The sequence below is a fragment of the Pleurodeles waltl genome, chromosome 10, assembly GCF_031143425.1.
Source record: "Pleurodeles waltl isolate 20211129_DDA chromosome 10, aPleWal1.hap1.20221129, whole genome shotgun sequence".
Classification (NCBI taxonomy): domain Eukaryota; kingdom Metazoa; phylum Chordata; class Amphibia; order Caudata; family Salamandridae; genus Pleurodeles; species Pleurodeles waltl.
In genome coordinates, this window is record NC_090449.1 from 210,983,697 (window position 1) to 211,011,454 (window position 27,758).

General features: G+C 41.4%; 1 protein-coding gene across 1 annotated transcript in view; it reads right to left on the bottom strand.

The window, feature by feature from the left end:
• Positions 1 to 2,443: 2,443 nt before the first annotated feature.
• XYLT1 (xylosyltransferase 1) overlaps positions 2,444 to 27,758 on the bottom strand; it is a 644,618-nt gene continuing 619,303 nt past the window's right edge. Inside the window, exon 11 of the mRNA XM_069210190.1 lies at positions 2,444 to 6,073. Coding sequence (XP_069066291.1) covers positions 5,751 to 6,073 — 323 coding nt within the window. The 3' untranslated portion in view covers positions 2,444 to 5,750. The remainder of the gene's footprint in view (positions 6,074 to 27,758) is intronic.

Here is a 27,758-nt window from a genome sequence, read left to right on the forward strand (position 1 = left end):
ACTATTGAATTAAAATAATATTATTTTTTGAAGATTTATTTTAAAAAATAACCTGAAAAGCAAAATGTTTATATATATATTTCAATTCATTGAAATTAAGTTACTTATTTAAAAAACAAAATTAAAGTAACCTTTATTTTTAAGTTGTAAATGGTTATTCCAATATTGTACCACAAAATATTTTATTTTTTTATTTTTGTATTTTTTAACACACACACACACTATGGGGATCATTACGACTTCGGCAGACGGAAAAGCCCGTCTGCCAAAGTCCCAATGGGGAGGTTGCCACCAGTGCAGTTGCCTTCCCGCAGGCCCCATTAAAAGTTCCCCGCTGGGTCAGCAGGAAACGCCCAACAGCATTGTCTCCAGCTCATAAAAGAGCATGCGGCAATGCTGTTGTGCGTAGGGTGCACCAGCACTCGTCGATATATTCACTATCTGCACAGCAGACAGTAAACATCGCAACGGGGCTGGCCAGGGCGTCCCCTTCACTGTCCATGCCCTGGGGCTCCATGCATCCTGTCTCCACCAGCCTTCCCTAGGCGGGGCTACTGCCATGTAATTGCTGGCAGAGGAGGGACTTGTAATCCCCAGGGCAGCGCTGCCTAGTGGATTAGGACTACCAGCACTGCCAACCCCTCCTGTGGAAGAAAACTGGCGGTCCAACCATGGCACAACTGCCACGGTTGTAATGTTGCTGTCGACTGCCACATTGGCAGTGGTCCGACCGCCACCGCTGCCCTGGTGGTCTTAAGACCACCAGGGTCCGAATCAGGCCCTATATGTGTGTGTGGATATATATATATATATATATATATATATATATATTTATGTATATGTAATTAATTTAATGGATCTGTATTTCATATGGGGTCCATTTTAAATCCCTGCAGTTAATATTTTCTATGTAGGAAGGTGCAGTATTAATGGGTGACTTTCGTTGGTGATGGACTTACTACTGGTCTTGATGTTTTGACTGTGGTAACTTACATTTGTCAGTTGACTCCATCCTTTTTCCGGGATACAGACATGTAAGTCTACACTTTTGAGTAACTATGAACTTGCAAATGGAGAGTAGCCAAAAGTGTTAGAGTTATCTTACATGTTTATCTTGCTCGTAGAAACGTTAGTTTTGTGAATAGCACCAGTAAGAAAGTCAGGTGAACTTACAGAAACCCAAAATATTTCTGACATCGAGAAAGTAATGTTTGTATTTTTTACCTGCTTTGTGGATGAGGTCAAGATCCAAATTGCAGTTCTGTTTCCTCCTGCCCACCAACTGCTTTTGCCTGTTATGACAATGATGGAGGAGGTCTGTAACAACTGGTACCAGCCAACTGTCCAGGACATACCCCTTCATAGAGGTATGGGAAAGACTGCTATGCTTATATTTTGACATGTCTAAAGGCACAAGGCCGAGGACATGGACCTCATGTTTCATATACAAAATAGATGAACTATTGAGTCTATAATGGATCTTAAAATCTAAATCTGGGATTAGGTCCTGGGTTCTGAAATATAATCACAAAAAATGTGGTTCCATGTGAAAAATCACCCAATTTTAGTTGTGCGGAAGACAAGTTTTGTGCAGGTAGAAAAACTGGAAATAAGGCCAATGTTGAGTATCAAGGCTACCATTCCTTGTTATTTAATATTGTGTCATGCCTATCCATGTGTTTTTTATGAATTATGCTTTCAAATTTTAAGTCCTTTCATTACTTTTATATGGTGCTTTATTTGTTGTCTTCTAGAACAAAAGCCAACTTGAAATTGAGATCACTAACTATCAGAATCTGGTGCATAGTGGAAGAAAGTCGCCAGAACTTTTTGCAGTCATACTTTCAAGGTTTTTATAATTCATAGTGTACATAAACATGGAATATTAAGAGATCGAGCTAGATTGATGTTTAGAAATAAAATTCAGATGTAATTTGAATGACTGAGATTGGTGCATAAAAGCTACAACACTGAGGTAGGATGGCCAGATTAGAAACAAATGGTATTTGCTGAGTGAACCTATACCTGATTTTGTATAAATATGCATGTCAAATTCATATTAATTCAGTAATCTGCCCCAGGTATATGCTCTTTTCTCATTTCTCATGTGGGTGATTTCAATCAAAATTACAAATACAAGTGGCAAACATAAAATATCCAAGGTAACTGATGAACAGTAGACATGATTACATCATCCCACTTCTTGATCAAAGTCCTAAACAACTGAGGTTGACCAACCCACTCCTGGTGAAGGCATCTCCACTAGCTAAAATTAATAATACCAAATAAATGCATATATTTTAAACTCCACCATTCATGAAGAAAGAATCAAAACGTTCATCCACCCATGATTATCTGGTATTTTCTTTCTCCCAGTAGGTGCCTTTGCCTGCAAGGCTAGAACATATATGTTCAGGATTTTAATCTTGTTATTTTTTCTTTTCTATATTACTATGCGCAGAATGTTTTTTGCTTGGCTCACAGTAACTGAAGGTGTTATCTTGTCCCTGTTCTCATTAGAGGAAGACTTGGGCCCATGCACTTTTGTTAAACTGTCATAAACAGTGGCATGTCCTAAGCCACTTCAACACCTTCATGCTATCAATTTTTATACACCACTACACCATTTGCCTCAGTGACTTCAAATAACTTCGATCCTAAAAGCAATCTAAAACGTGTGTCAACTTAACTAAACTTGGTAAAAGTAATTGAAGCAATATATTGTTGCCATCATGATCTGAGTTGGAACAGTCAAACAATGCTGCACATATTTGCGCAGAGATACTGCTTTGAAAAGTATTGTGCACTGAAATGGTATGGTGGATAAAGCAGGAAAGACTGAATAGTTTTGCATGATAGATCATTTTTCATTTATATCTAAGCCCTATATTTGGGCACCATTTATTTATTATGTTTAAGTACACTGTTGCCTTTGCTCTATCAACCACAACAAGCCTGCATTGTGTCACCTAACAGATGTCTTGCAGAAAAAAAAAACGTGATGATCATAGGTGACATGATTTGTTTAGGCTTGCAAATCACATCTTATATTGTGCCTGTGACCAACCTCCCAGTGAATGTGGCCACCACCCTTGAACCACCTTAGTTTCATCTGTTACAAAATGAATTAGTAACCAGTTAATGAATTTGCAAATCATTATGCACAAAATAACTTTAAATAAATGTTACCATGTTAACTCATTCAAAGACCTCACCAGAAGTACATTTTAACTCTTTGCTAGGAAAACATTTCAGTAGGTGAATATTTTAATTTTGTGTTTGATTGAGAAGGTACGGGGTCTGGTTACTATAATAAAAGAAAGCAATTGAATCATCCTTAAAACTGATACCAGGCCTTAGTGTTTATGGCTAGATGTACTGACTAAATTAAATCAAACATTATTTGAAATATCCTTTCATTGGTTATATTGGAGATAATAACTTTTAAATGTCAGCTACAATGTTTACAGATTTCACACTACGTGAACTTTGCATATCTTTTCAACATAACAAAACTTTGCATGAATCCTTGCAAATAATGTATTTTGGGGGATTTTTCCTTCCACAATCTTTGTCAGGAGAGAATTCTCCAAATAAAAGTATTTTTTGCAGGGATTCTTTCTAAAGAAGCTATGTTTTCATCATTTTCCCAACAATTTATCTTTTATATTTTACTGTCTGGTTGGTGGTTGTGATACTTACAAAATACATTTTGAAAAAACTTCCAAAGTTTGCAGAAGAAAACACTTTACAACTTCACACATACCTTGCTTGTACTTTGTCAGCTGAATGAACAATGTCCCTGGTTTTGCGAAAATCGTATTAAGTAAAGGACTCATCTATTTCACCTAACCCTCAATCATTTTTGCCAATTGGTGTGATCAACTGAATTTGTGGTGTAAATATCTACTTTTCCATTCTGAACAATGAATAAGACACGTTTATTACATTTCTTATATAAACCAGATGGCAACACTGTTGGACAGTTGACAAACAATACGTGCAACTGGTCAAAAAATGTTACGAAGTGTAGAAAAATAAAGAAAAGGGCCTTTTTTAATAAAGGCAGCATTAGTTAGTAAGTTAACAATGTTCAAGCTGCAAAAGCAGCACCTACTAATTAGTCATTGACTAACACATATAAATAATAAATATCTAAACATGTTTGTTCTATGCCTCCATTTCCGTGCTCCTGATATCATATAATGAACTGTCCTAATGCCAGCACAGCTGACATTGCTATTTTCAGTCTAAAGCAAACTGCAGTAACTCCAAACACTGTGGTGAGAAATATAACACACTATTGAGGTCTGAGTTCCATGGTAATTCTGTCACCAGGTGAGCATTATTTAAAAGGGAATTTAACATTTGTGAAAGAAAATGAAATTAAATGGTGCTTTACAGAAATCTTAAAGCAATGTCTTAAATTGACACTTAGGAGCCCTATGACATTCAACATAAACTTAATGAAAGGTTGCTTGTAGATCCACACACACTATTATTTCATGAGCATATGGTCACTCGTCACAACAGCTGTTCATGTTTACACTAATGAGACTAGTGTGTCAAATATTTAAAGATCTAAAGAAAATTTGGAAAAAACACAAATTAGTAATCACAAATGAAATGGAAAGAACATTGTGTTAAAAAGCTGTAAGCGCATGCAATAGAAGTGGGTTATAATGTGTGATTGCATTAAACTGTGGTTGAACCTCTACGTGTCAAACAATTATGCAAAAGCTGTTCCTCTGGTGAAGGCAGTCCAAAGGGTGACTCTCATCACTGTTCACAGTTACCTGTGAAAGATGAATCTAAAATTCTGCCATACCCACACACTTTATCTTCTGTCTGAAAAATGTCACTGGTATCTTCGCAGATCCTTCAAATCTATGCATGGAGCAGGAGAGAAAATGTAGTGCACTATAAAAAGGTTTTATCGTCCTTTGTTTCTTTCTTCCTTAACACGTGATGAATCATGTTCTAATGATAGACATCTTATACCATTGCTGTAAACTAGCCTGCATCCACAAATTGTCACTTCCTCCCTCTTTCTCTAATTACATAGATAAAATAATTGTGAAATTCCTTTTTCACTACAAAATGTTTTGGTTATTTCTTTGAAGGGACAATTGATAAGTGCAAAGGAAAACATTATGCATTTGTGGTGTATAACATATATATATATATATATATATAGATATATATATATCTATATATATATATATATATATATATTTGCTCATTAAAATGTTTGTATCTAGAGATTTAGGGCCTAATTTAGATCTTGGTGGATGGGAATACTCCATCACAAACGTAACAGATATCATGTCCGCCTTATCACGATCCCATAATATGCACTTTTGTGACAGAGTAATCCCACCGCCAGGATCTAAATCAGGCCCCTAGTCTTTCTAAATTATCCGATGTTCTATCATCCACTCAATGTTTATTCTTAAAAAAAGCCCTTTGGTAATAAGTATTAAAAGTGAAATATAGAACATAAATAAAGTCTAAATAAAGAAACATGCATCAAATGTCACATAGGCTACTAGTAGCTTCCATGTCAGATGTAAACAAGGGAGTGGAAATGTTTTTGTTGATGAAACTACATTTACAACTTATTCATACAAAGCTTAACTCTAGGAGACAAGCAAACACTCTTTCAGTAAGTTTTGGAATCTTCAGTCAGGTTCAACAGAAATGATAAAATTCCCTTTTAAATCCCATGCCGTAGATGAGTGTATCAGATGCTACCTCAAGCGTCCATCAGCCTTGACCAGGCCCATATCAGATTTAGGGTCTGGACTAAGTGAGCTCCATGCTGTTTGACTACAAGACTGCATGACTGGGCAAGATGTTGGGCCAGTTGCACATATGTCCACAGCTGACCAGAGGCTGTTGGTCAAACTGTCCACCCAGTTTTCCAACTTCATGCCGATGAGGGCAGCATTCTTCCTTGACTGTTCTACTTGTGCAGCATTGATTGGAATGTTTAAAACTGGATTCAATCCCTGGAAACTTTGTTCCATGTATGCATTCTTAGGGGGACCTCCGTGGAATTTTGCAGTTTCCTCTAGAATACAAAAGATATAACGCATTAATGAGCAACATCGCTATTTATAATAAAGGCTTTCCCTGTGTGATCAAGATTTTAAAATTATCTTTCAAAACAATCAAAAATGTGACAGATCTACAATCTGGGTACATATCTACTTAATTGTCATTTGAAACTATACTATTGTGTATATTTGTAATAGAAATATATTTCTATGAAGTAATCATAAGTGACGGAAAAATATTTACGTGGCCAACAATTACTGCCCAAACCGCCTCTCTGGGCAGCGGGGCATTTTACCTGCTTCCACAGAAGGTAAAGACTGGCTAAAAGATCCGACAAACAGTGGCTTATAAATTGCACTGCAACATCAACAGAAGGAGAGGACAGACAGAGAATTAGGGAAACGTATACATTACAAGCTAGCAGGGACTCAGAAAATGAATAGGAATGAGTTTCATTTTTTTTCTAAAGAAAGGAAATGAGGAAAAAGGCAGATGTGAATTCCAGATTATTGATGCACTCGAGGAGAAAGCTTGCTTCTGAGTTTTGAAATTCCTCCCCTTTAGATTCTCAGTGATAGTGGGATTGTATTTTAAGCCAAGGCTAACGACAAGATTTGTGTGAGTGCTTGTTCAGCTCTAGGTGGTGCAGAGTGGTGCACATGGCAGTACTGATATACTGCAGTAAAAGATTTTAACGTGAAACTTGACAACTGTGCTGTCTAAAATTGAGCGAGTTGTGGAGTGCTAATCTCCTGACAATTTGTGCAAAAAAGGCATGTCTGGGCAAAGCAGTGCAAGGACCCCTTAGATTTCATGTAACGCCTTGTCAACCAAAATATGCTGATATAGCTTTGTGTAAAACCCATATTCCAAGTCAAGACAGGCAAAAATAAGGGATTGTCATGTATTAGTGTGATAAACTTATGTGTAAAATAAAATGCATGCAAAAATCACAAATCATGTAGCGCTTATATTTGTGAGGGTGTCTGTGCATTGAAACTTGTCCTGGTGGGTGTATCTTAAGTGCAAATCTCATGCTAAACATCAATGGCTCACCTTTGGGACAAAGCATAATACTGAGCTTAATGCAGAACGGTAGTTTTAACCAGTGCAGCTGAGGATCATAAACATGCAACTCTGTAAATCAAACATGGTGCTGCAAAAGTTTTGTATCAAGCATCCAACCCATCACAGCAATTTTTCATGTACCCTAATATGAATGTTAAGGGCAGAAAAGTCTGTTGGAAACAGACTTTCTTCAGTACAAATTGGTACAAAAGAGTGAAAGAAAGAAGTGTTTGCTTGCTTTACAACTCTTTATTTAAATCCTACTCTTGTTGGCAGTTCATTGTTTTCTAAATATAAAAGAATCCCTATATACTATAACTTTTTATATATATATATATATATATATATATATATATATTTTATTTTTTTAATATTGTTGACCTCTAATAAAACATAGTTACAGTACCTCCTATGTTTTCTTTACTTACAATAAACCAGCTATTGACAGAAACAGCCTTTTATGTTGGTAGGGAAAGGCAGAGAAAACAGGGAACAGGTGAAAGAGAGGAAGGGAAGGGGAAAGCATGACACGATATTAGAATCACCTGTGTCAAGGCATTTCTTGAAAAAGCAAGTTTGGGAGGATGGATCATTGGCAGTAGCCCAGGACTGGCTTTATACAGCAGGTCAAAGACATCTATGATTGTTGATTGCAACCATGTGGCTTGTATTAGGGTGTGGTTGTGTGTGGATTTGGGTGGAAAGCCAGATATGAAAAACCTATTATAATTGTTTTTTGTGAATGTTATTCTGCAATGAAATGAGGAGAATGAGGGTCCTATAAAGACCTACAGTATTTAAAATATTTCTTAGCGGTTCAAATTTTAAAAGTAACTTGTGATGGTGATGATCACATAAAAACAAATACCACGCACATTTGTGAAAGAAAAAAAAGACCAAATTACACCTTTTCACATTCGTAATCCAATTTCTATTCAAGAAAAAATGCTGATTTTCATAATTCTGCAGCCAAACTACACCTACTTGGTAGTATATTATTAAAATATTGGTGTTTTACTTCTTAACTCTCTTTGCCAAAAGAACATCCTGCCTATCTGCAGAATTGAAAATACCATGGTTATAACAGCTCCGCCTATTTTGTTATAGGTGTGGAGGCACAAATTATTGTTTCACATAGTCCTTTCATTAAATTTTAGGTACATTTTGTGCAATGTCAGCATGCAACAAAGCACAGATGATTTTGCTGAGCAGCCAAGATACACTTCGTCTGACTCCCACTAAATGAGCTTATTCACCTTTCTTTAAGGCAGCTTGTTCTGCCCTCAGACACCACTAACTGGGCCAAGAATGACCTAGTAATGTCTATAGACTTAGAAACATTTTCAGGCTCTTTGACTTGCACGTCAACACTGGGCTCATTGTTACATGAACTGCAGCTTGTGCGCACTCAGCAATACACGTTAGCATAACATCACTTACTACCTAAGCATGTTTTTGAACGTTTTTAACTGAAGAAACTATTTGACAACAATTTGGTATTTCACCACATTAGTGCGTATATGTACAATTAAAACAAACATACACATTTTAACTTAAAATTGCATGCTAAGATTTGTAGCTTTTTTCTGTAAAATAGATCTTTCGATACAAAATACTAGTAGGCTATTGTTAACTACACCACATAACATAATGAACTAGGAAGTTATTGACAGTTAAAGAATATTAATATTCAAGCTTCATAACGAAAATGTACAAGGAATTAATGTTGTTGAATTGCTGCTATAATGGTTTTATAATGACTCCACTGTACCATCACTATTATTATTATCATTATTATTATTAAAATTATTACTTACAATGCGTTCATTGATGTTATAGTAGGCACTTTCTTAGAGTGAAACAAATTGGTGACAAGGAAAGCATAAGGTCTGATCGGTTTTATATATTTAAGTTCAAAATTGTATTTTTCCAACTATAAAGGCAAAGTAGGCATAGTACCTACATTTATAGCCATCACAACTGTATCACATGCACATCAATTCCTCTACAGCTGTCCTAGCTCACATTGAAGTTGAGTTTCCAATTCATAATGGGACTGAGCAAAAAGGGGGTTTATTTAGCACATCATGCCGAATGTCCTATCATGGTGCTAGGAAAGTGTCAGTTCACTGAGCCCCGAGAAGGACATGTATTGATTATATATTGAGGGACAGTGCAAGGATTCGTGTTGACAATTGCCTCCACTTTCAATAGGACCTGACCCAACACTCTTTTAACTGTCAGGGCTTCTGATAATCTCTTAGCAAAAGAAGCTGTACAAATCTAAACCTGAAACTTGAAAGTAACGCCAATTATTAGGATGTTTAAATATTGTCTAAGCTATAATTTTGATAGTAAATGCAATCCATGACCAAACCTGTAAGCTAGTGTCATACAAAGAGGAAGCCAATGCTTTGATCATTGACTCTTTCAATTTTGAGAGGAAACTGATTGCAAAGAATCCAATGGGCTTCACAAAACTCCCAGTGAAAACAGCAGATGGAAGAGGTCAACCATGCTGGTATCTGCCTGGAAACCTCTGCTTGACCTCAAGAGAGGTCTGCTTTACTGGATTAGGGGGTTGCCATTTGGGCAGTTAATATCTTATGTTGATGGCACCCAGAGCTCCAAATGTCATGAATGTAATGATGTCTGTGCGATACAACATTGGTCTAACTGTAACCCTAAGTGGAATTGGAGTGGAAATATAAGTATGTATGAGCAAGGATATAATTTAGGGAGGAAATTTAAATATAAACATTTACATAAATGGGTCTTTTATTTACTATATATAGGTTAATGCTGCTCCCAAATGTAAGCTGGTTATCAGTGCAGGATGTTTCCAACATCAGCAGCTGCCAATTACAATGTGTCTATGGCTATAGCCAGTACATTAGAGTGAAGTTTATCTGCAGTTGATTTATCAAAAATGGATGAGGGATTGTTTGAAAATCCAAACACGTCATCTATGCTGGCTACAGACACAGAAGAGCCATTGGCCCTTTGTTAATGTGAGGCCACAACTTAGTGAGCCAGTGTCTGTCTTGCGTCAGTGTCTATTTTTTTTGTTAGAGTGGCTATATTAGAAGGGCAAATTCTGAGGCCATGGTCATACCAGAGGGATGGACTTTGCACACTTTCCATTTTCCTTAACAATAGCAGATGTTGCATTGAGATGAACGCTCTCTGCTGAAATAAGCAGCCATTGGCAGATCATAAGTTTGAACTCCAACAATGTAGAAGGTGAATAAATTAATTATCAGCCAATTGGATAAACACCTATTGTTTTCAGTGCTTGGAAAAAGCACATTTGACTTGAAACTCAGCTCTAGATCAGGAGTCTCCAACCTTCTCTGTAGTAAGAGCTACTTATGTTAAATGAAAATGATCTACAGCTACTAATATTATTAATGTTGTTTTATGGACTACATCAAGCAAGAATACTTTGGTGGCTACTATATGCAAGATGACCAGCAGTGATCACCTCAACACATCAGGCATAACTGCCAGCAGTAATATAAAAAAGGATTTGAAAGTGGAATGCTTCTACATGGGCAATGCATAACAGTCATTGCTGCAATGCCCTCAGCACCAAGGTTATAATATTAGCAATAGGTCTCCCAACCACTACATGAATTATCCATCACAAATCAGCTTTAAATATATTTTGGGCATTCAACCATTTTTCTCTAAACATCAGCTTATAATTGCTTAAAACACATATATGTCCATCCCAAATATTGCCTAAAGTTTTGGGTTTGGAGATCTAAGGAATAGCAATAGGGAAGGGATTAATACAAGAGGTGCTTAGGTAATGTCAGCAAAGGCACACTGATTACATATTTTCATTATAAATGATTTAAATGTTTACATTATTTAAACATATTGTCTGAAGCAGGTGCTGACAAGAAATATATATTTTTTTAGTTTGATACTCAAAACCTCATGAGGTTCTACAATGAGTCAGTAGAAGACAATGTTGTGTAAAACACTGTGACTATTGCTTAAGTCACAGTTAATCTCAAGAAGAACTCCTAATATGTACCTTCATTCTAACTAGGGCACATCAAGTCACGTCTTTATTTGGATCTTTTGTAGATATCCATAAAAGAGCATACATACACAGTTAAATAATAAATTAAAATAATGAAAGGCATCGATAAATACCAGTAGAATATATGTGCATAAGATGGCCAGCATGTAAAAGAACAACAGTAAATAAAACATCAAGGGATTACATTTATTGGAACCATTTAAAATTGTATACCTGGTTGCATAGTCATTAGGTCATTTAAAATATATTTTATAGAACTGTGCAAATTAATAGCAAAATGTGCTTAGCAATTAGATCCAAGACTTTTCCTTTCTTTTATCGCTGCAGCAATAAAACCATAAATAACCACAAAGATCATGTCAGACTGAAGTAACTGCAGATGAAAAATAGCTTCCTTATACATCCTGATATTTAGTGATATAAGATTTGGAATAAAAAAAAACTTCCTCTGCTCTTTGTACAGCTGAAAGAAAAAAAAAACATATGCATTTGTGAATGTTCCGAACACATATCGCATGGACAAGGTATTAGGTACCTATTGCGATACACCTTTGGGTGGTAAGCCACTAAAAGATGGGCCCGGGCCAGGCAAAACTTTGTCAGAAAAAATCTGTGGTGCCGTGAGACAGTTAGAAGATAGAGTTTGATTGTAGATGTGGTACATAAGGGAAGATAAGCTGCCACTATGCCTTTCCCCAAATCGTGCCTTTCTCTGTCGGTAGCCAATTTCTCTTGGAATTCAGTTTTTACTACTAAGATGTCCTGCTTGACTATAGCCCTAGGGTTAAAAAATAAGTCTAATCTGTTGAGGCTGCCCAGGGAATCTTTACTGTACATAACCCATGTGCATCTCTGTACTCTATCCAGCCTCATAAAGTCTGTAAGCAGTGACTGTGTGAGAGCTGCTTCCAGCCTAATCCAAACAGACATCCAGAGGGCCACAGGGGCTAACTGGATCAAGTCCTCCAGGAAAGGAAGGCTTAATTCTGCGTGTGGAATTATGGGTGGCACACTCTGGGAGAGTAAAAGTAGACTCCTCTGAAATGTGTTTTCTCTTATTTGAAGAGAGGGTGCGCCCTTGTAGCCCCATATCCCAGCTCCATATCTGACAATTGAAGTAGGCCTTGCCTTTTAGATAGTGGTAATGGGCTTTAATGGTGCACAACCTAGTTTGATAATGAATTTGCATAGAGCTGCCACTGCTTGATTGTATTGTGTATTCCTGTTTTCTCTAAGGTTCTTCCAGTTAGACCCATTATCAAAGGGAATCCCTTGTATATGAAGGTATTCACACTGCTCAATTGGATACCTTTGATATAAAACTGGGGGGCTCTGGTTCTTGGACAGCCACAGATCATAGTATATGATTTGGTTTTGTTAGTGGATAGCCCCAACGCTGTCATGAAGTCAGCAAATCTGTTTAATAGTTTTTAGAGGCCCCTCCCGGTTCGTGCCATCAAAACACAATCGTTGGCATACATTAGTACCGGTTGTGGTCTGCTTCTTAGGGGGATCTGCCTTTTTGCCAATGAGAGCTTCCTCTAGGTCATTTATATAAAACATAAAGAGAAATGGAGCGAGAACACAGGCCTGTCTGACCCCTTTCCTAACCTTAAAGGAGCTTGGCACACTACCGCTCCTGCCCAAATCTGACCTTAGCTTCCACATCATTGTGAAGTTGGGCCAACAGGGACACTATCTTTGGATTTGCACCTTTATTGTTCACCATTGCCCATAATTTGCTTCTGTCCACATTATCAAAAGCTGCCGTTAGATCCATAAATGCCAAATAAAGACACCCTGCTTTGCCCCCACATGTTTTTCTCAATGGAGGTTCAAACATTGGGCGACTGTCCCCACCGCCTTCCTGAAGCCATACTGCGACTCAGAGATGATGTTATTGTCAAGAGCCCAGGCTTCCAGATGGTCCAGAAGGATTCTCCCAAAAATCTTTGCGGTGGTGTCAATCAAAGAGATTGGACGATAACAAGCAGGATCAGTCCGGTCTCCCTTTTAAAAAATTGGGACAATGATGGCACAAGGCCATGATAGAGGAAGGACAGAGTTTGACATGGCCCTTAAAACGTTTACGAAGATTGGTGCCCAAAAATCAATGTTATATTTTAAAAGATCGGTTGGGATGCCATCTGGCCCTGGAGCCTTATTTGGCAATGAGACATTTATTGCCAGTATGACATCGTTCAGGTGTATATCCAGTTCCTCATTGCCAAAAGTAACAGGGCCCTTGAGAACAGTCATTTCACAGTCATCCAAACGACCTTCATATAGCATTGTAAAATGACTGACCCAGATCTGCTCTGGGATGTGTACCTCAACACCTTTGTTTGTGTCAGAGCTAAAAAAAGGGGTATTGACAACTTTCCAGGATTGAGGCCCATCATTGGTCGCTGAGGCAGTGGTCAATTTCTCCCATGTCTCTTCTCAAATCACTTTCTTCTTAGCTGAAACTGCCTTCTAATACTGAGCCCTACACCTTGTGACTTCTGATTGGTTTCTCGGGGTGGATTTTAACACCCAAATGAGATTGGAATGGGCGTAGGTGGTTGATTTATCAAACCACTTTACAGGTTTGGTTCTGGCAGATTGAGTTGGAAGAGTTAGATATGCCCTAACTGTCATGCAGATGTCTGTGAAAGCTCTCAGGACTTGGAGTGGGGGTAGCTCAGTGTTTAGGCAGGTTTCAAAGGTGGTCAACGTTTTCCCACTACCCTACTTAAAAGAATTTCTTTGTCCACTTTTTGCCATTTGCATAAAACACCTTTATTCCCATGGTATTCCACAGGGACCCCCATTTTCTGCAAACTTCTCTTCTTGAACCCATATTGGAATGATAGGACCAGTGGATTATGATCACTGAGGCCACTCAGCATGCCCTGAAAGGCACCCAGTTTGTCCAGCCAGGACCTTGACATCATTATGTCATCAATTACAGACGCCCCCCCCCCCACTAAAGTAGGAATAAAGGTCGGTAAGATGCCACTTGCCAATACTAAATTATGAGTCCTCATGAGGTTATTTAGCTTGTCCCCACAGGGATTATGAGTAAATTGGAAATAGTTGCAATCATCTTCATCGTATAATCCACAGATCCTATCATCCCCTATGGAGCAGAGGGAGACATTAAAATCCCCACCCATATAATTATAAAGTCCTTATCCAAGCAACATACCATTTCCTCAATAGCATTCTCTAGGGTGTGTAGAATCTCAAAATTATTATGGTAAAAATTAACCAAGAGCACTAATGGGCTACCCTTCATAGACAACAACACTAATTGATAGTATGGGGAGTCAGTTCTGCTTTTAATTAACTTGGTGCCTGAGGTGATGTTAATCAGCATCATCAATCCCCCACTGCTACGCCCAACAGGTTTTCGTGTTGCCAGGGTCATGACTGATAGAAACCTGTTGATATGGATAGCTCTATTGGCCCATGTTTCTTGGAGGCAAACCACCTTCTTGCTTTCTATCAAAGCAAACCAATCATTGTTGTGCTATTTTTCCCCAATACTGGCTACGTTCCAAAAAAGTGTCCGCCAGGGCTGTATGGAGGACCCTTCAGCCCCCACAGGCTGCAAAGTGGAACCTTGCCCCTGTATGTCATACCTCTCATATTCTAAATTCTGGTGGAGAGGATTTTCCTTCCTGAATTTGTTTCCACCCACACCCTCACTATTGGTACAATTTTGTGGAAGACAGCATTTATGCTCAACTGTATCAGCAATCATCATTTGTGCCAGGGTAGCCGGATGGGTCAAGGTCGAAAAACCTGTCACTCTCTCTAAGTCAATCTACTTCATGTAGATGGAAGCCCATAGGACTATATCGATTCTGGGTGGGGACAGGAAATTTAGCAATATTTAAAGGTTGGCTACAATCGACTTGGAGGGCTGGTAGAAGTAGCCCAGAGGTACAGCCTGGATGTTGACATTACTCACCTGCACAGTTTCACACTGGTTCAGTATCCATTCTACCTGCTGGGAATTTTTAAAATGTACTACCACACAATCACCAGGGAAGCTTTCCTTACTGTTACTCAGCCAATGTACCCTCCTTACTCCAATGATACCACTCCAGAGACACTCACTGTTTATCCCCCTCAGTGATTTATTTAGCTAGTGGACTACTTTGTTTTTGAGTTGGTAGCCCTTCTCATTTGTTTTGTGTGACGGGGGGAAATTTTTTAAGACAATTACGTAAGGGGTGCACTGAGGTGGGAGTTGCAGGACTTGTAGGTTCTTCCCTTAGGGGAGTGTTGTGCTTTAAACGCCATCAGCCCTATACTCCCAGAGGTATTTCCTCTCGCATAATTCTCCAGAGGTGCATATATGGGTTTAACTGGGATTTAACCGCTATTAGCAGGCCGCTCCATAGGGTTGTCAGTTTATTTGGCCCTCCTGATCTAAGTTGATGGACTTTATGTCGTACCACCGCACCATGTTCTGCTACTGGGCCTGGGGGACAGGTCACTGTGTCCGGCTCCATATTCGGGGTAAGAAGTAGGTTACACTTTGTAGATTCTAGTAGATGTTTTAGTGAGGAGTCAATACTGTGCAACAAATTCACTAAAGGTTTAAGGGCTTTCTCTAACATGGCTTCCATGTAAGCTTTGTCCCCACAGTTGGCCTCAGGATCTTGGGGACCCACAAACTCCACTATCTGTTTCTTCACAGCTACAACTGACTTACAGATCAGGCATCTACCCCACTTAGGCCCATTGGATTTGGAGGCTTTCGACTTAGACATGTCCAAATTCCCAGGAGTGGGGGGAGAAACAATATCTTCCACACATGCATTGGTGTCTCTATTGTTAATGGAAGGCCGTCTTCTCTACTGGAAGAGATGTTTAGTTCACCCTGCAAGACACACCCCTTTTGAATGTTTGATATCTTGCGCCCCTTCTTTACCTTACTAGCCTCCAGGAAGGTCCCGCCCTCCTCCCCTACCATAGTTGCGGTTTTGCTTGACTTGGACATGGGAGGGGACGAGGGAACAAGTGATTTCCTCGTTATTCCCAATCTCTATTCAACTGATTTGATTTTGGTATTTAATGCAGACATGGCCGTGGTAAGGTATAATAGTATGGAGACTGTGGGACTAGTATCTTTAGAGGAGGTCATAGCGCTCACCTTTTTGTGGCCCATTTTTTACTTTACGTGCATTAACGCCCAGGGGGAGAATACAGGAATAAGAAGACTTGAGAAATCCACAGATAACTAGACCAAGAGACGGGGCCCAGCCTCCTCTGGGCTCCGACTGGAGTGGACGGGCCTGTCCTTGGGCCAAGTTTCGCCCAGGCGCAGCCCACGTGCCTCCCAGGTTGCGGAGTGCTCCCAGGTGCTTTATAGCGCTCATTGTTGTCGAGTGTGAACAACTGTGTCAGGAAATGGCCGCCTCCTGGGGCCAGAGAGCAGTCTGGGAGGTGTAGTCCCCCTTGAAGTGTCTAGCGTGACTAGGGCACATATTTTCTGTTATAATTGTCCACCGACAACATGAGATATCACAAGGTGCAATAATTAGAAGGTGCACTACTACCATAAGGAAATTACCTGACTGACTATGATGCAAACATGCTGGAGAAAACATCTATAGGATCCTAAATTAAAGGAATGCTTTATTGCAGTTTAAGTTGTATCAACATGCTTTTTGTTGATTAATCTATGGAATTATATTTCAACTTCTAAAAAATTCCCTTCAAAGGCCAATATGTTATGGTATGCTTACAGCAATTACATGTATCATTTTGGTTACAAGTGATTCCCTAACACAGGTATTGTCACCTAACAGCAAAGCTTATATTTAAACAAGTGGTAGCACAGCTCTTTCTGAAATGTCAAGTGTCATTGGACTTTTGGTGTATACGCTTATCTATGTAGAGAACACTAGCACATTTCAAATTTATGCCCATTCTAGTCATTCTGGGTTGCAATCTACACTCTAGCAACCTCAAACCTACTTCAAGAAGCAGTCTGTTTACATCACTGCAAGGATGTAGTGGGTGGTGGTGCTAGTGTGGAAAATGACTGCCAAAGTGAGTGGAGAAATATGAATGAATGAATGAATAAATAGCTGAATGAATATGAATTTGTACCATTTACAAATTACAGGTGTTCTAGTCCTAGTGGAGGGAGCCCCGGAAGCGGAAAAAAGAAAAGGTGTTTGAGAGTTAGGAATCTACAAATTGAAGAGATAGGTTTTTCATTGCCTGTAAAACGTTGTATGGCATGCTGTTGATAATAAGGCCCATATTTATACTTTTTTAGCGCCGCTTTTGCGTCGTTTTTTTATGCAAAATCGGCACAAACTTACAAAATATCATTGTATTTTGTACGTTTGTGCCGATTTTGCGTCAAACAACAACGCAAATGCAGTGCTAAAAAAGTATAACTATGGGCCTAAGTGTAAAGGCAGAGAGTTCCAATCTTTGGCAGCAGTGGCAGAAAGAGCTTGGTCACCAGTCCAGGATTTCCAGAATATCGGGATGGCCAAAGGTTTGGCCGAACAAGGAGAGTTGGTGAGTTGGTATCTCATGAACATTGAGTTCATAAAAAGATGTGGAAAAAGAATACTTCACAACGTTTATGATTTTATGTGTTTTTTAAACGATAAACAGCTTAACCCAATACATTAAATGTTTGGGTGCTTCTTTGCCACAACATGAAGCAATAAAATAGCCTCCACGCTACTTATTTTGACATGGAGATGCCAAGTGGGAGTAACAGGGTGTAGCCCCATCCATTCTCTGGGCTCACCTATACCTTATTGAACTTGATTGAGAGATGATACTGCATCTAAATAGAGAAGTAGTCTAGAGAGAGACAAAGTCCTTTCTGATGGAGTGGGGATTAGCCATTTTAAGGTTAGAGCTTTTGGAAATTGTTACAATAAAGTGAAGAAGAATTGCTACAAAATGAGATGTGGAAAAGGTGAGAAAATAGAAAGGATTAAGTGGAAAATATTCTCCAAACCTTGGCTAGTACAAAGGATAAAACTGGCACATCACTGCCACCTACTCAGAACATAACTGGAAAGACTACACCTGAAAAAGGCACTGCTTGAAGAACAAAGTCAAAAGGACTTCTGATTTCTGTTGGAGCACAGGGACTGCAATGGCTCATCTAGAGTAATGTAGCTGGCCTCCTGTTTGGCCTCTCCAAGGACACAAAAACACAAAAAGATTCCTGAGTCAAAGACAGCCCAGCTGACCACAGAAGACTGAACCCTGCAGGAGCCATGGCAGGAGAGATACCTGGGGGCATATTTATACTCCGTTTGCGCCAGAATTGCGTAATTTTCTTTTACGCAATTCCAACGCAAAACTAACTCCATATTTATACTTTGGCGTTAGACGCGTCTAGCGCCAAAGTCCATGGAGTTTGCGTCATTTTTTAGCGTGGACACCTACTTTGCGTTAATGATATGCAAGGTAGGCATTCCCGTCTAAAAAATTGACTCTGAGGCATGTGCGCTGTATTTACACTCCCGGGCAAAATTCACGCCCGGGAGTGGGCGGGTCAAAAAAAATTACGTACGGCCGCTTTCGCGCCGTTTTTTAGCGCCTGGAAAAGGCAGGCGTTAAGGGACCTGTGGGCTCTGAAGGAGCCCAGAGGTGCCCTCCCATGCCCCCAGGGACACCCCCTGTCACCCTTGCCCACCCCAGGAGGACACCCAAGGCTGGAGGGACCCATCCCAGGGACATTAAGGTAAGTTCAGGTAAGTCATTTTTTTTTTTTTTTTTTTTTTGGCATAGGGGGGCCTGATTTGGGCCCCCCTACATGCCACTATGCCCAATGACCATGCCCAGGGGACAGGAGTCCCCTGGGCATGGCCATTGGGCAAGGGGGCATGACTCCTGTCTTTGCTAAAACAGGAGTCATTTCTATGGGGGTTGGGAGTCGAAAAAAATGGCGCAAATCGGGTTGAGGTGAAAAATTTGTCTCAGCCTGACTTGCCCCATTTTTTGACGCCCAAGCTCCATATCCCCCTACGCCGGCGCTGCCTGGTGTACGTCGTTTTTTTCCACGCACACCAGGCAGCGCCGGCGGCTAACGCCGGCTAACGCCGGCTAACGTCGTTGATTAAATACGGCGCCCGCATGGCGCTTCAGAATGGCGTTAGCCGGCGCAAATTTTTTTGACGCAAAACTGCGTTAGCGCAGTTTTGCGTCAAAAAGTATAAATATGGCCCCCGGTACTTAGTAGATAGCCCTGAGGACCTGGGGCCTGCAGGAATGACTAGAGTGAAGTTTTCCAGTAGTAAGAGAAGGTAGCAGAAAATGGGAGCCCATGCCTGTGGAAACTCTGAAACCCTACATGTTATTCAGCCAGGAGATTAATACAGTACCAGTGGACTATCAGTAATGGTGCAAATCAATAGTTACTGATCTCTGGGAGAAGAAAGAAAACCATAAACCTTGACCATGCTCAAAAGATGCATATTCGTTCATTTGGATCTCACTTGTATAACCCTAGTACAAATACGTTTTTGAAGTTTGAGGAGAAATATTTCATTTTTAATAATACACATGATCCAGAGTGAATGATTCTGTACTCTAAACTGATTTTATGTGTACTGAAAATATCACAACCTTTGCTATCACAAAGCAAAACAAGTATTGTTAAAGTTAATAGGTTTGGCATTGGCTGCCAGCCCTTAGGCTCTGTCAATGTTTGTTTTGTCAAGATGTTTGCAAAACTTTATTTTTGAGAAGCTACCAGGTCCCTCATCAATCTAAAAACAAGCATTGGCTTAAAAGCAAAAATATTTATTGTTCTAAAAATATTATGTGGATGTGATCATTATGAAAGGACAGAATGCAGTCACTCGCAATTAAGTTAGCCACTGGCTAAAGTGGGCTGACCTACTGCCCAATGCTGTATGCTGTACTGTGTGGAAGAAAAAATGTGAACAACACAATATTAGACCAATGGATGAGGAGTGCTGTTTGAAATCCCCTGTAAGTATTTCATACATGGAATTGTAGTAAAATCAAAAGATCCTGTTCAATACTAAGCCTTAAAAGGCTTCCTTAAAGTGCAGTATCTCAATACTAATGATCAGTGCTTCTTTGAAAAACAGGAACCATGGAACTGTAATGATCCATTAAACCAAACATTTGTACAAGTGAAGCAGAAAACAAGTTAAGCACACTGCAGTAGATGGTACTTGAACAGTACTGGTCCATAGCCCATTCCCAAAACAAATCTGTAAATATTTTATTTTATTTGTGCATGGTTTCAAACATAGGAGTTAAGAAAGGCATTCCTCACAGGAGTAAATGGATTTACTACTGCAGATTTCTTTACCACGAGAACAGACATCACATGCAAGGTATTAAAATCAAGAGGAATAAGGCATTTTTCCTTGTATATTTGTGAAGGACGGCAAACACGTATTTTTTAGGACACTCACAAATTGAAATAACCCCCTTACGATCCAGGAAATGTACTCTGCTTCCCGGACAGATAGAGGAAGGGGTCACTCAAACATTTAAGTGGGGTGTCTGGAAAGGCCTTTCTCAATGGAAAAAACTGTGTTCCCAGTTGAGAAAAAATGTGAAAAGAAAAATTTCCTTTTTTACATTTACCACTTACTACTGTGCAGAAATGTATGGTATGTACAACTTCATACAGTGGGAACAAATAGCCTAATAAAGTCTCATGATAGGTGCAATAGTATGCTTGGAAATGTATACCCGACATAAAGTTCACACCTGCTTTGCATATAAGAAAAGAGTACTTTGAGGCTAAGTCATTGAATTCCACCCTTACTTTTACTTTTTTCTTTGTAAATCAGTGTGATACTTTTTATCTAGTTGTAAATATATTGATTGCTGTGTTTGTTTTGCATGCTTTCTAGTTTCAGTGTGCTTTTTTAAAATCATGTACTCCTTCTGAGGTCTTCTGTGAGATGTACTGCAGATGATGACCACAAACATCAATTGGATTAACTAGGGTTTCTTTAGTCACATTAGAGACAGGCCAAAAGCGTGGATCCACTGTCACACCTAGCCTTGTTTGCTTGTATGACACTTGTACATTTACAATCAGCCTTGAATTTTCCATGCATTTTGTAGCAAGCATCTGTATGCCATTTATGGCTGTTACTTTCTCAAAGAACATCAGCCCCCTAAAACTGTGCTAATGAAGGGCATGGTCAAGATGGCGGATGGGTAGGACGCGTCTCCTCATTCCTCCATACCTACTGCCATCAGGCCCTTTTCTCTTTGTTTAGCACCCAGAGGAGCCCCATGGTGCACCCCTGTGTTGTGTGACCTGTCGGGCACCTAGGCTGCCGCCAGAAATAGAGACATCTGCCACCTGGTGGAGCTGCAGCCAAGTGGCGGCTAAAGTGAAGCCACCTAGCAGGCAGCATGACTGCGGTGAATGTGTGGCTATGGGGATGCTACCCACCACAATAGGGCCTCCTAGCTTTTGACTTGGACAATGGGCCACACAGTGACCAGCGCCTGAAGTGAACGCAGCCCCGACAGAAAACCACTGAGATGCGTGCCTGAAACTGCTGTGCCTCATTCATTGTTGGTCCCTCGAGAGTGGCTCTGGTGCGGCGCCCTCAGCAATCTGCAGTACTGCTGGCTCAGTCATAGGCAGGGATAGGTCTGTAGCTACAACGGACTGTTGGACAGTGATTTGGAAACTTCGTGCACTGTCCTGAGAGGTAGGAAGTTGATAGATGGACCCTCTTCTGCACGCATATAATCGACCCTCCCCGGGTGAACAATCCAGAGCGGTGCTCTGCCGGCAACTTCTGCATGAGAGAGAGCACACATTTTAGGCCCATAGCGCCTTGCACATATGGCCTACAAAGGAACTGTACTGCTTGCGCCCAGCGGGGCCCTGTGTCGTCTCTCCCTGGAGCCTGGAGGAACCCTGCTGAAATGGCCAGCTGAGAAACTCTTGGGATTCAATGGCTATGGGCCTCATTTTCTTCGAAGTGATTTCTGAGGCAGAGATGGCCATGGCCTGGACAGCAAGGGACTGACCCACCTCGGGCTGACTCCTGGGGCCTCACAGGTGGTGATTGCTTGTCAGAGCGGAGGGCTTACCCAAAGAACACCGTAACTACAGCACCTAGGCTTTGAGCGTGCCCCGATCTAACTGCACAAACAGGGATAGAGTCCTTGCTAGAGGTCACTTAGACCTTAACTCTCTCAGCCCACTTAAAGTTTTGGGACACTCCTCAGAGCGGGTCAGCACGTGCCGCTATAACCTTGACACCAAGTCAATACTATAACATGACAACTGTGGCCCTTTTAGGGACCTTATTGCGACAATGGGTGCTAGCCCAGTACTAAGGAACAGAGAGTGATGCCGGACAGTCTGGTAAGAGTGCGGATTTGTCAGGTAACACAAGGACTGTGAGGGCTATCCTGGGCAGCAACCTGAGCAGTGCAGTTTAGCGGACTGGGGGTGTGATACGAGGACCCTGAAGGAGTGCAAAGAATACCACCTGGGGGCACTAGTTCTCTCTAGGCTTGCTGAGCCTGTGTCCAAGGTACTGTTAACAAGATGCACCCCCTCTTTGCTGTGAGTCCCAGTGCATGCCCTATAGCTGTGAATTTTCCTGCAGAGAGGGATACCCAAGACTGTGACCAGCCATGGCGGTGGCACAATCCAAAAAAGACCGCTCCCTCAAAGACATGTTATCCAAGCCAGCCAGGAGTCTGGAAGGGGAACTGCTGCTTCCCGTCAGCAAAGAACTGAAGCCAGATGGAGAGGACAGTGAAAGGCCTGTGACCCTAGCCTTCTTAGAGGCCCTGTTTGCCTCCCTGTAAGATGACCTCCAGACAGTTAAATAGGACTCTCACAAGTTTTAAAAGAAGTCCACCAGGATTTAGCAGAAGTGGGGGACAGGGTCTCTACGCTAGAGGACTACGAGTCCAGCCGGGATGAAGAAATCAAGCAACTTCAAAAAGAAGGCCTCCACCTCAGGGATCAGCAAACTAACTTACAAACACATGCTGAAGACCTTGAAAACCAGTCAAGACAGAGCAATGCATGAATGAGGGGGGCCCCAACCAATAAAGAAGCTGACATAGAGTCCTACATGAGGGCCCTCTTCACCCAGATCCTGGCTGCTTCACCAGATATGGACATAAAGCTTGACAGGGTGCACAGAGTAGGTCTTCTGCAACCCAAGAACACCTGCCTTGCCTGCATCCTAGTGTGTGTTCAAGATTTTCAACTTAAAGAACGGATCCTCCGCCATGCCAGAGACATACATCCCCTGCAGTTCAGAGGACACACGATGATGCTTTACCAAGACATCTCGGCTCTAATGCTCCATAAATGGTGAGACTGCCACCTGGTGACCACCCATCTCTGTGACAAAGGTGTCACTTATTGCTGGGGCATCCTTTCAGATTTATATTTCAATGGGAAAGGAAGCTCCATCAGATCTGATCCTTGATGGAAGCATGTAGGGTGTTGCAGATCGAGGAATCCACTGATGCCAGCCACCGGGCCAGCCCTCACAATCAGAAAGCCAATTAACACCTTATGTGGCAGAGGGCATGGGCCTACCCAAAGGATACAACCAGACCCCAAGACTATGGTGTTGGAGGGGCGTACAGTGCTAGAGACACTAACCAGTGACTCCAACAGACAAGCGACAACCTGAGAAGCAATAGGCTCTCTAGTTACTTCTGTTGGCTATAGGGGCAGGGCTGTTAGGGTGGGGCAGAGGGGTGGGATGTCATGAAGAGGTGATTGAGTTAAGCCACAACCCCTGGATCCAGGTTTCTATTGGGACATCACTGGCCACGACCAGCATCTTTGGTTTTCCAGGGTCATTGTTTTTGTTACTGTTTACAATGGGGGGTATTAGGAGGACGTATTTATGCTTCACAACGGTGCATTGCACTATAGGCTATTACCATCATACAGATGACCAGGTGACCAGGAGGCCTGAACCTTCAAAGGACAATGGATGGGCTTGTAGATTGGGGGGGCACTAGGGCAATTTCCACTCTTCCCTTTCCCACATAATAAACTAGAGGTTATCACCCTTAATGTGAAGAGGCTTAATAATCGAATGAAAAGGTAAGCCAATTTATCGTATTTGGAACAGACGGAGCTGATTTATGCCTCCTACTCATCTGGTCTCAGGCGACTGGCATAGGCTCGGATCCCCAGCTTTCCCACAAAAATTCTTCTCCTCTGCCGCCAACAAGATGGCTGATGTAGCCATTTTGGCCTCCTGTTCCTTCTGTGGGAAAGCTGGTGCTTAACTTGAAGGAGTTCAACAGAAGGCTGCTTGTATACCATGTCAGAGTAGAAGATCACACCTTTGTTTTGGGTTCACTGTGCACCCTAATGACAGTCAAGAATGATTCCATCACTGAGCCATGAAAGACATTATCTATTCTCAAGATAGGATGGTGCGGACTGTGGGACTTTAATTTGTTGGTCCATAATGACCTGGACCGATCAGACACCGCTATGGTTGCACTATGGCCTTATTTCATGAGGGAGTTAAAACGCTGCAGGATATGGGTTTGTGAGACCTTCAGAGAGAATTCTACTCCCCAGACTTGGGAATATACATTTCGTTCACATGCCCACTAGACCTATGCTCGCCTTGACCACTTCCTAGGGACTAGTTTGAAGACACACTACTTTGACTCAAACACTCCTTATAAGTAGGAGGAATGCAATGGAAGGTCACAGGAATAGAATCCCTGCTAGCACAGGATGACACAGATATCGTGCAGGACAGGACCATTGCCTCTACCTTTCGAGATTTTTATGAGAGACTATACTCAGAGCAATCCCTTGTACCAGATAGCTCAGACCTCTACTTTAAGGATGCACACATCTGACAGTAGCCCAAACTGCCACATTAGACTGCCCAATCTGGATAGAGGAAGTTATCTCCACCATTGCATGCCAAAAACTCCTCAAATCGACAGGACCGGATAGTGTTCCAGCCCTTTGCTGTAAGAGGTTTTGCACTACACTTGCTCCGATATTGACCCAGCTTTTCAATTCGATAACCAGTCCTGCAATGGCTCCGCCATCAGTGATGTTAGGGTCCATTATTGTCATGCCCAGGCTGGGGAAGGACAAAAATCAGTGTGAGTCCTAGTGCGCTTTTTCCTTCCTCAAAGTATTCAGGCTGCCAGATTAGGTCTCCTCATTCAGGGCCTAATTGCCTCAGACCAGGTGGGATTTGTCCCCACCTCTAATGTAGTGATAACACCAAACCGATTTTGCACCTGATCGATAAGGCCAAACACTCGAGGGAAATTATGTACCGTGGCCAAAGACGCCGTGAAGACATTCAACTGAGTTACTCTGACCATACTTAGTAGTGACGCTTGCCCACTTTGGCTTTGGAACGCAATTCTGCACATGTATTCTTAGCAACTATGGCTATAGAAAAGAGACCATTAGAGTCAATGGTCAGACCTCAGCTCCATTCCCCCACTGTCGCCCTTGCTATTTGCTCTGTACCTGGAGCCATTCGCTCAATGGGTGCGGGACAACCTGAGCATTACTGGAGTCTTCTATGGAGGGGCGGAACACATCATCAGTCTCTATTGGGGCACTGGATAATCTTATTGAGACCCTTCTGGCCTTTTTGGTTGAAATAGAGGTCCTTGGCAGCACTGTGGGTTTTTTGGTAAATATAAAAAAATCGCAGACCCTCAATATCTTGGTCAATCCAGAGATGGGGGTCCTGCTTGTCTGTTGATACTCAACATGGTGGACGTCTACCTCTATCCCGTATCTAGGAATCCAGATGGCCCTGACTGTGAAGGATCTATTTACATTCCCCTTTCTGCTGATGCCGATCATGGGCAATACTGACTTTATGCTAAGACTAGATCAAGTTCTGTTCCAAGAATGGCAACACTTTGGATGCCAATCTTTCTGCCACTTCTTCAATGAGGAGGGCTCTCTCACCTTTGAACAACTGCGTGCAGATTATGCGCTCTCAGAATCAGAGAGACTGCACTACATACAGGACCGACATTGGCTATTTAAACCAAATATACACACTGGAGCACAACTCCACCTTATCATACATTTTTTTTACATTCGAGAAGTGGTTGTTAACAAAAACCTCCAACAAATGCCTTGTTGCAGAACTGTATGGTATCGTCTTACATTTCCCCCCACGACCAAGACCCCGGGACATGAATGCTGGGAACTTAAACTGGATAGGAAACAAATGGGAAGAGGTACACTATAGTGTTTGACACACAGCAAGCAACACTGCCAGCACTGAGACTGCCATCAAAATCGTCACGTATTGGTACTTCACACCTTCATGTGTGCATAAGGGCAAATCTGTCCATAGCCCGAAGTGCTGGAGACATTGTGGGTTCCGCAGGATGTTACTCCATCTGCTAGGGGAATGCCCTAAACTGGGATGCAATCCTGAATGACATAGATGCTCACTTAAATGCACAGTTACCTCGGTTCCCTGCCTACACCATCTTAGGACTTCCAAACATGCTCACGTTCCCACTTAAATCTTGTAGACGGCATCATATTGGTCTTGCATTGGAAGCAGCCCTCCTCACTGGGGTAAGGACAAACTCACAACACACCTTGAATGGCTCCACCGCCTCTGCCAAGTGCTGGAAATGAAGAAGCTCACCCTGGTCTTAACGGCTCAAGGTGATTCCTATAGGGAACTCTGGTGACCATACATTGCTCTCTGGTCCAAAGAATGTCGGGAACTGACATGCCCCAAATACTTACGCTTGACTGACACAGATAACCCTACACAGACTGGGAGGGCCATCCAGGAAGACCCCGCAAATGAATATTAGTGCATTCCCTCATCACAGCCATCTGCAGTAAGTACTCCGGGGAGAGGGATGAGGAGGGGTTGGACAGCTGAAAATATGTTTGAATGTGTTTTCTTGATTACCCTCAGGAGCGCTGTGACACTCTCATGCAACAATAAAAACAACTTTGAACCATAAAATGATGCTACTGTCAATTAGCAAATAGCAACTACTTCGTCAAGAAATGCATGCTGGGAGCTTCCTTTCACCAGATATCGCCTAACTTTATAGAATGCAGATGAAAGCCAGGTGCACATTTCTATAGCAGGCAAAGTGCACATATCCCATTCATGTTCCTCACTTGTCCAATTGTACTGAGAATGATAATCGGCTCGCAGCAAGTGCGATATATTTTTTGCCCACACATACGTTTATTTTACTCACAAACGTTAGTTCTACTAATAGTAACGCACTGTTTATGCTTGCCTGAAACCCTGGGGATGAAAATTTCACACTGAGGTGTTTGGATTTTATTCACCAATGCGATAAATTGTTAATTCAAACCTCGCAAAGAGAAAAGAGTACATCAGCTGTTCTGGTGGTAAATGTGCTAGCTACGGATTGCTCGAGTTTGTGTTTGTTTAGGATCAGAGGCCCTCACACAAACAGTGTGTGTATCCCACAAGCTGAGGACAGATGGTAGAGGAATGACAAATGAGAGGCACTTGAAGTGCTGCACTGCGTGGTAAGGAAATCAGAGCTAGCCAGTCACAGCTGCCAGCAACTTCTGATGTCT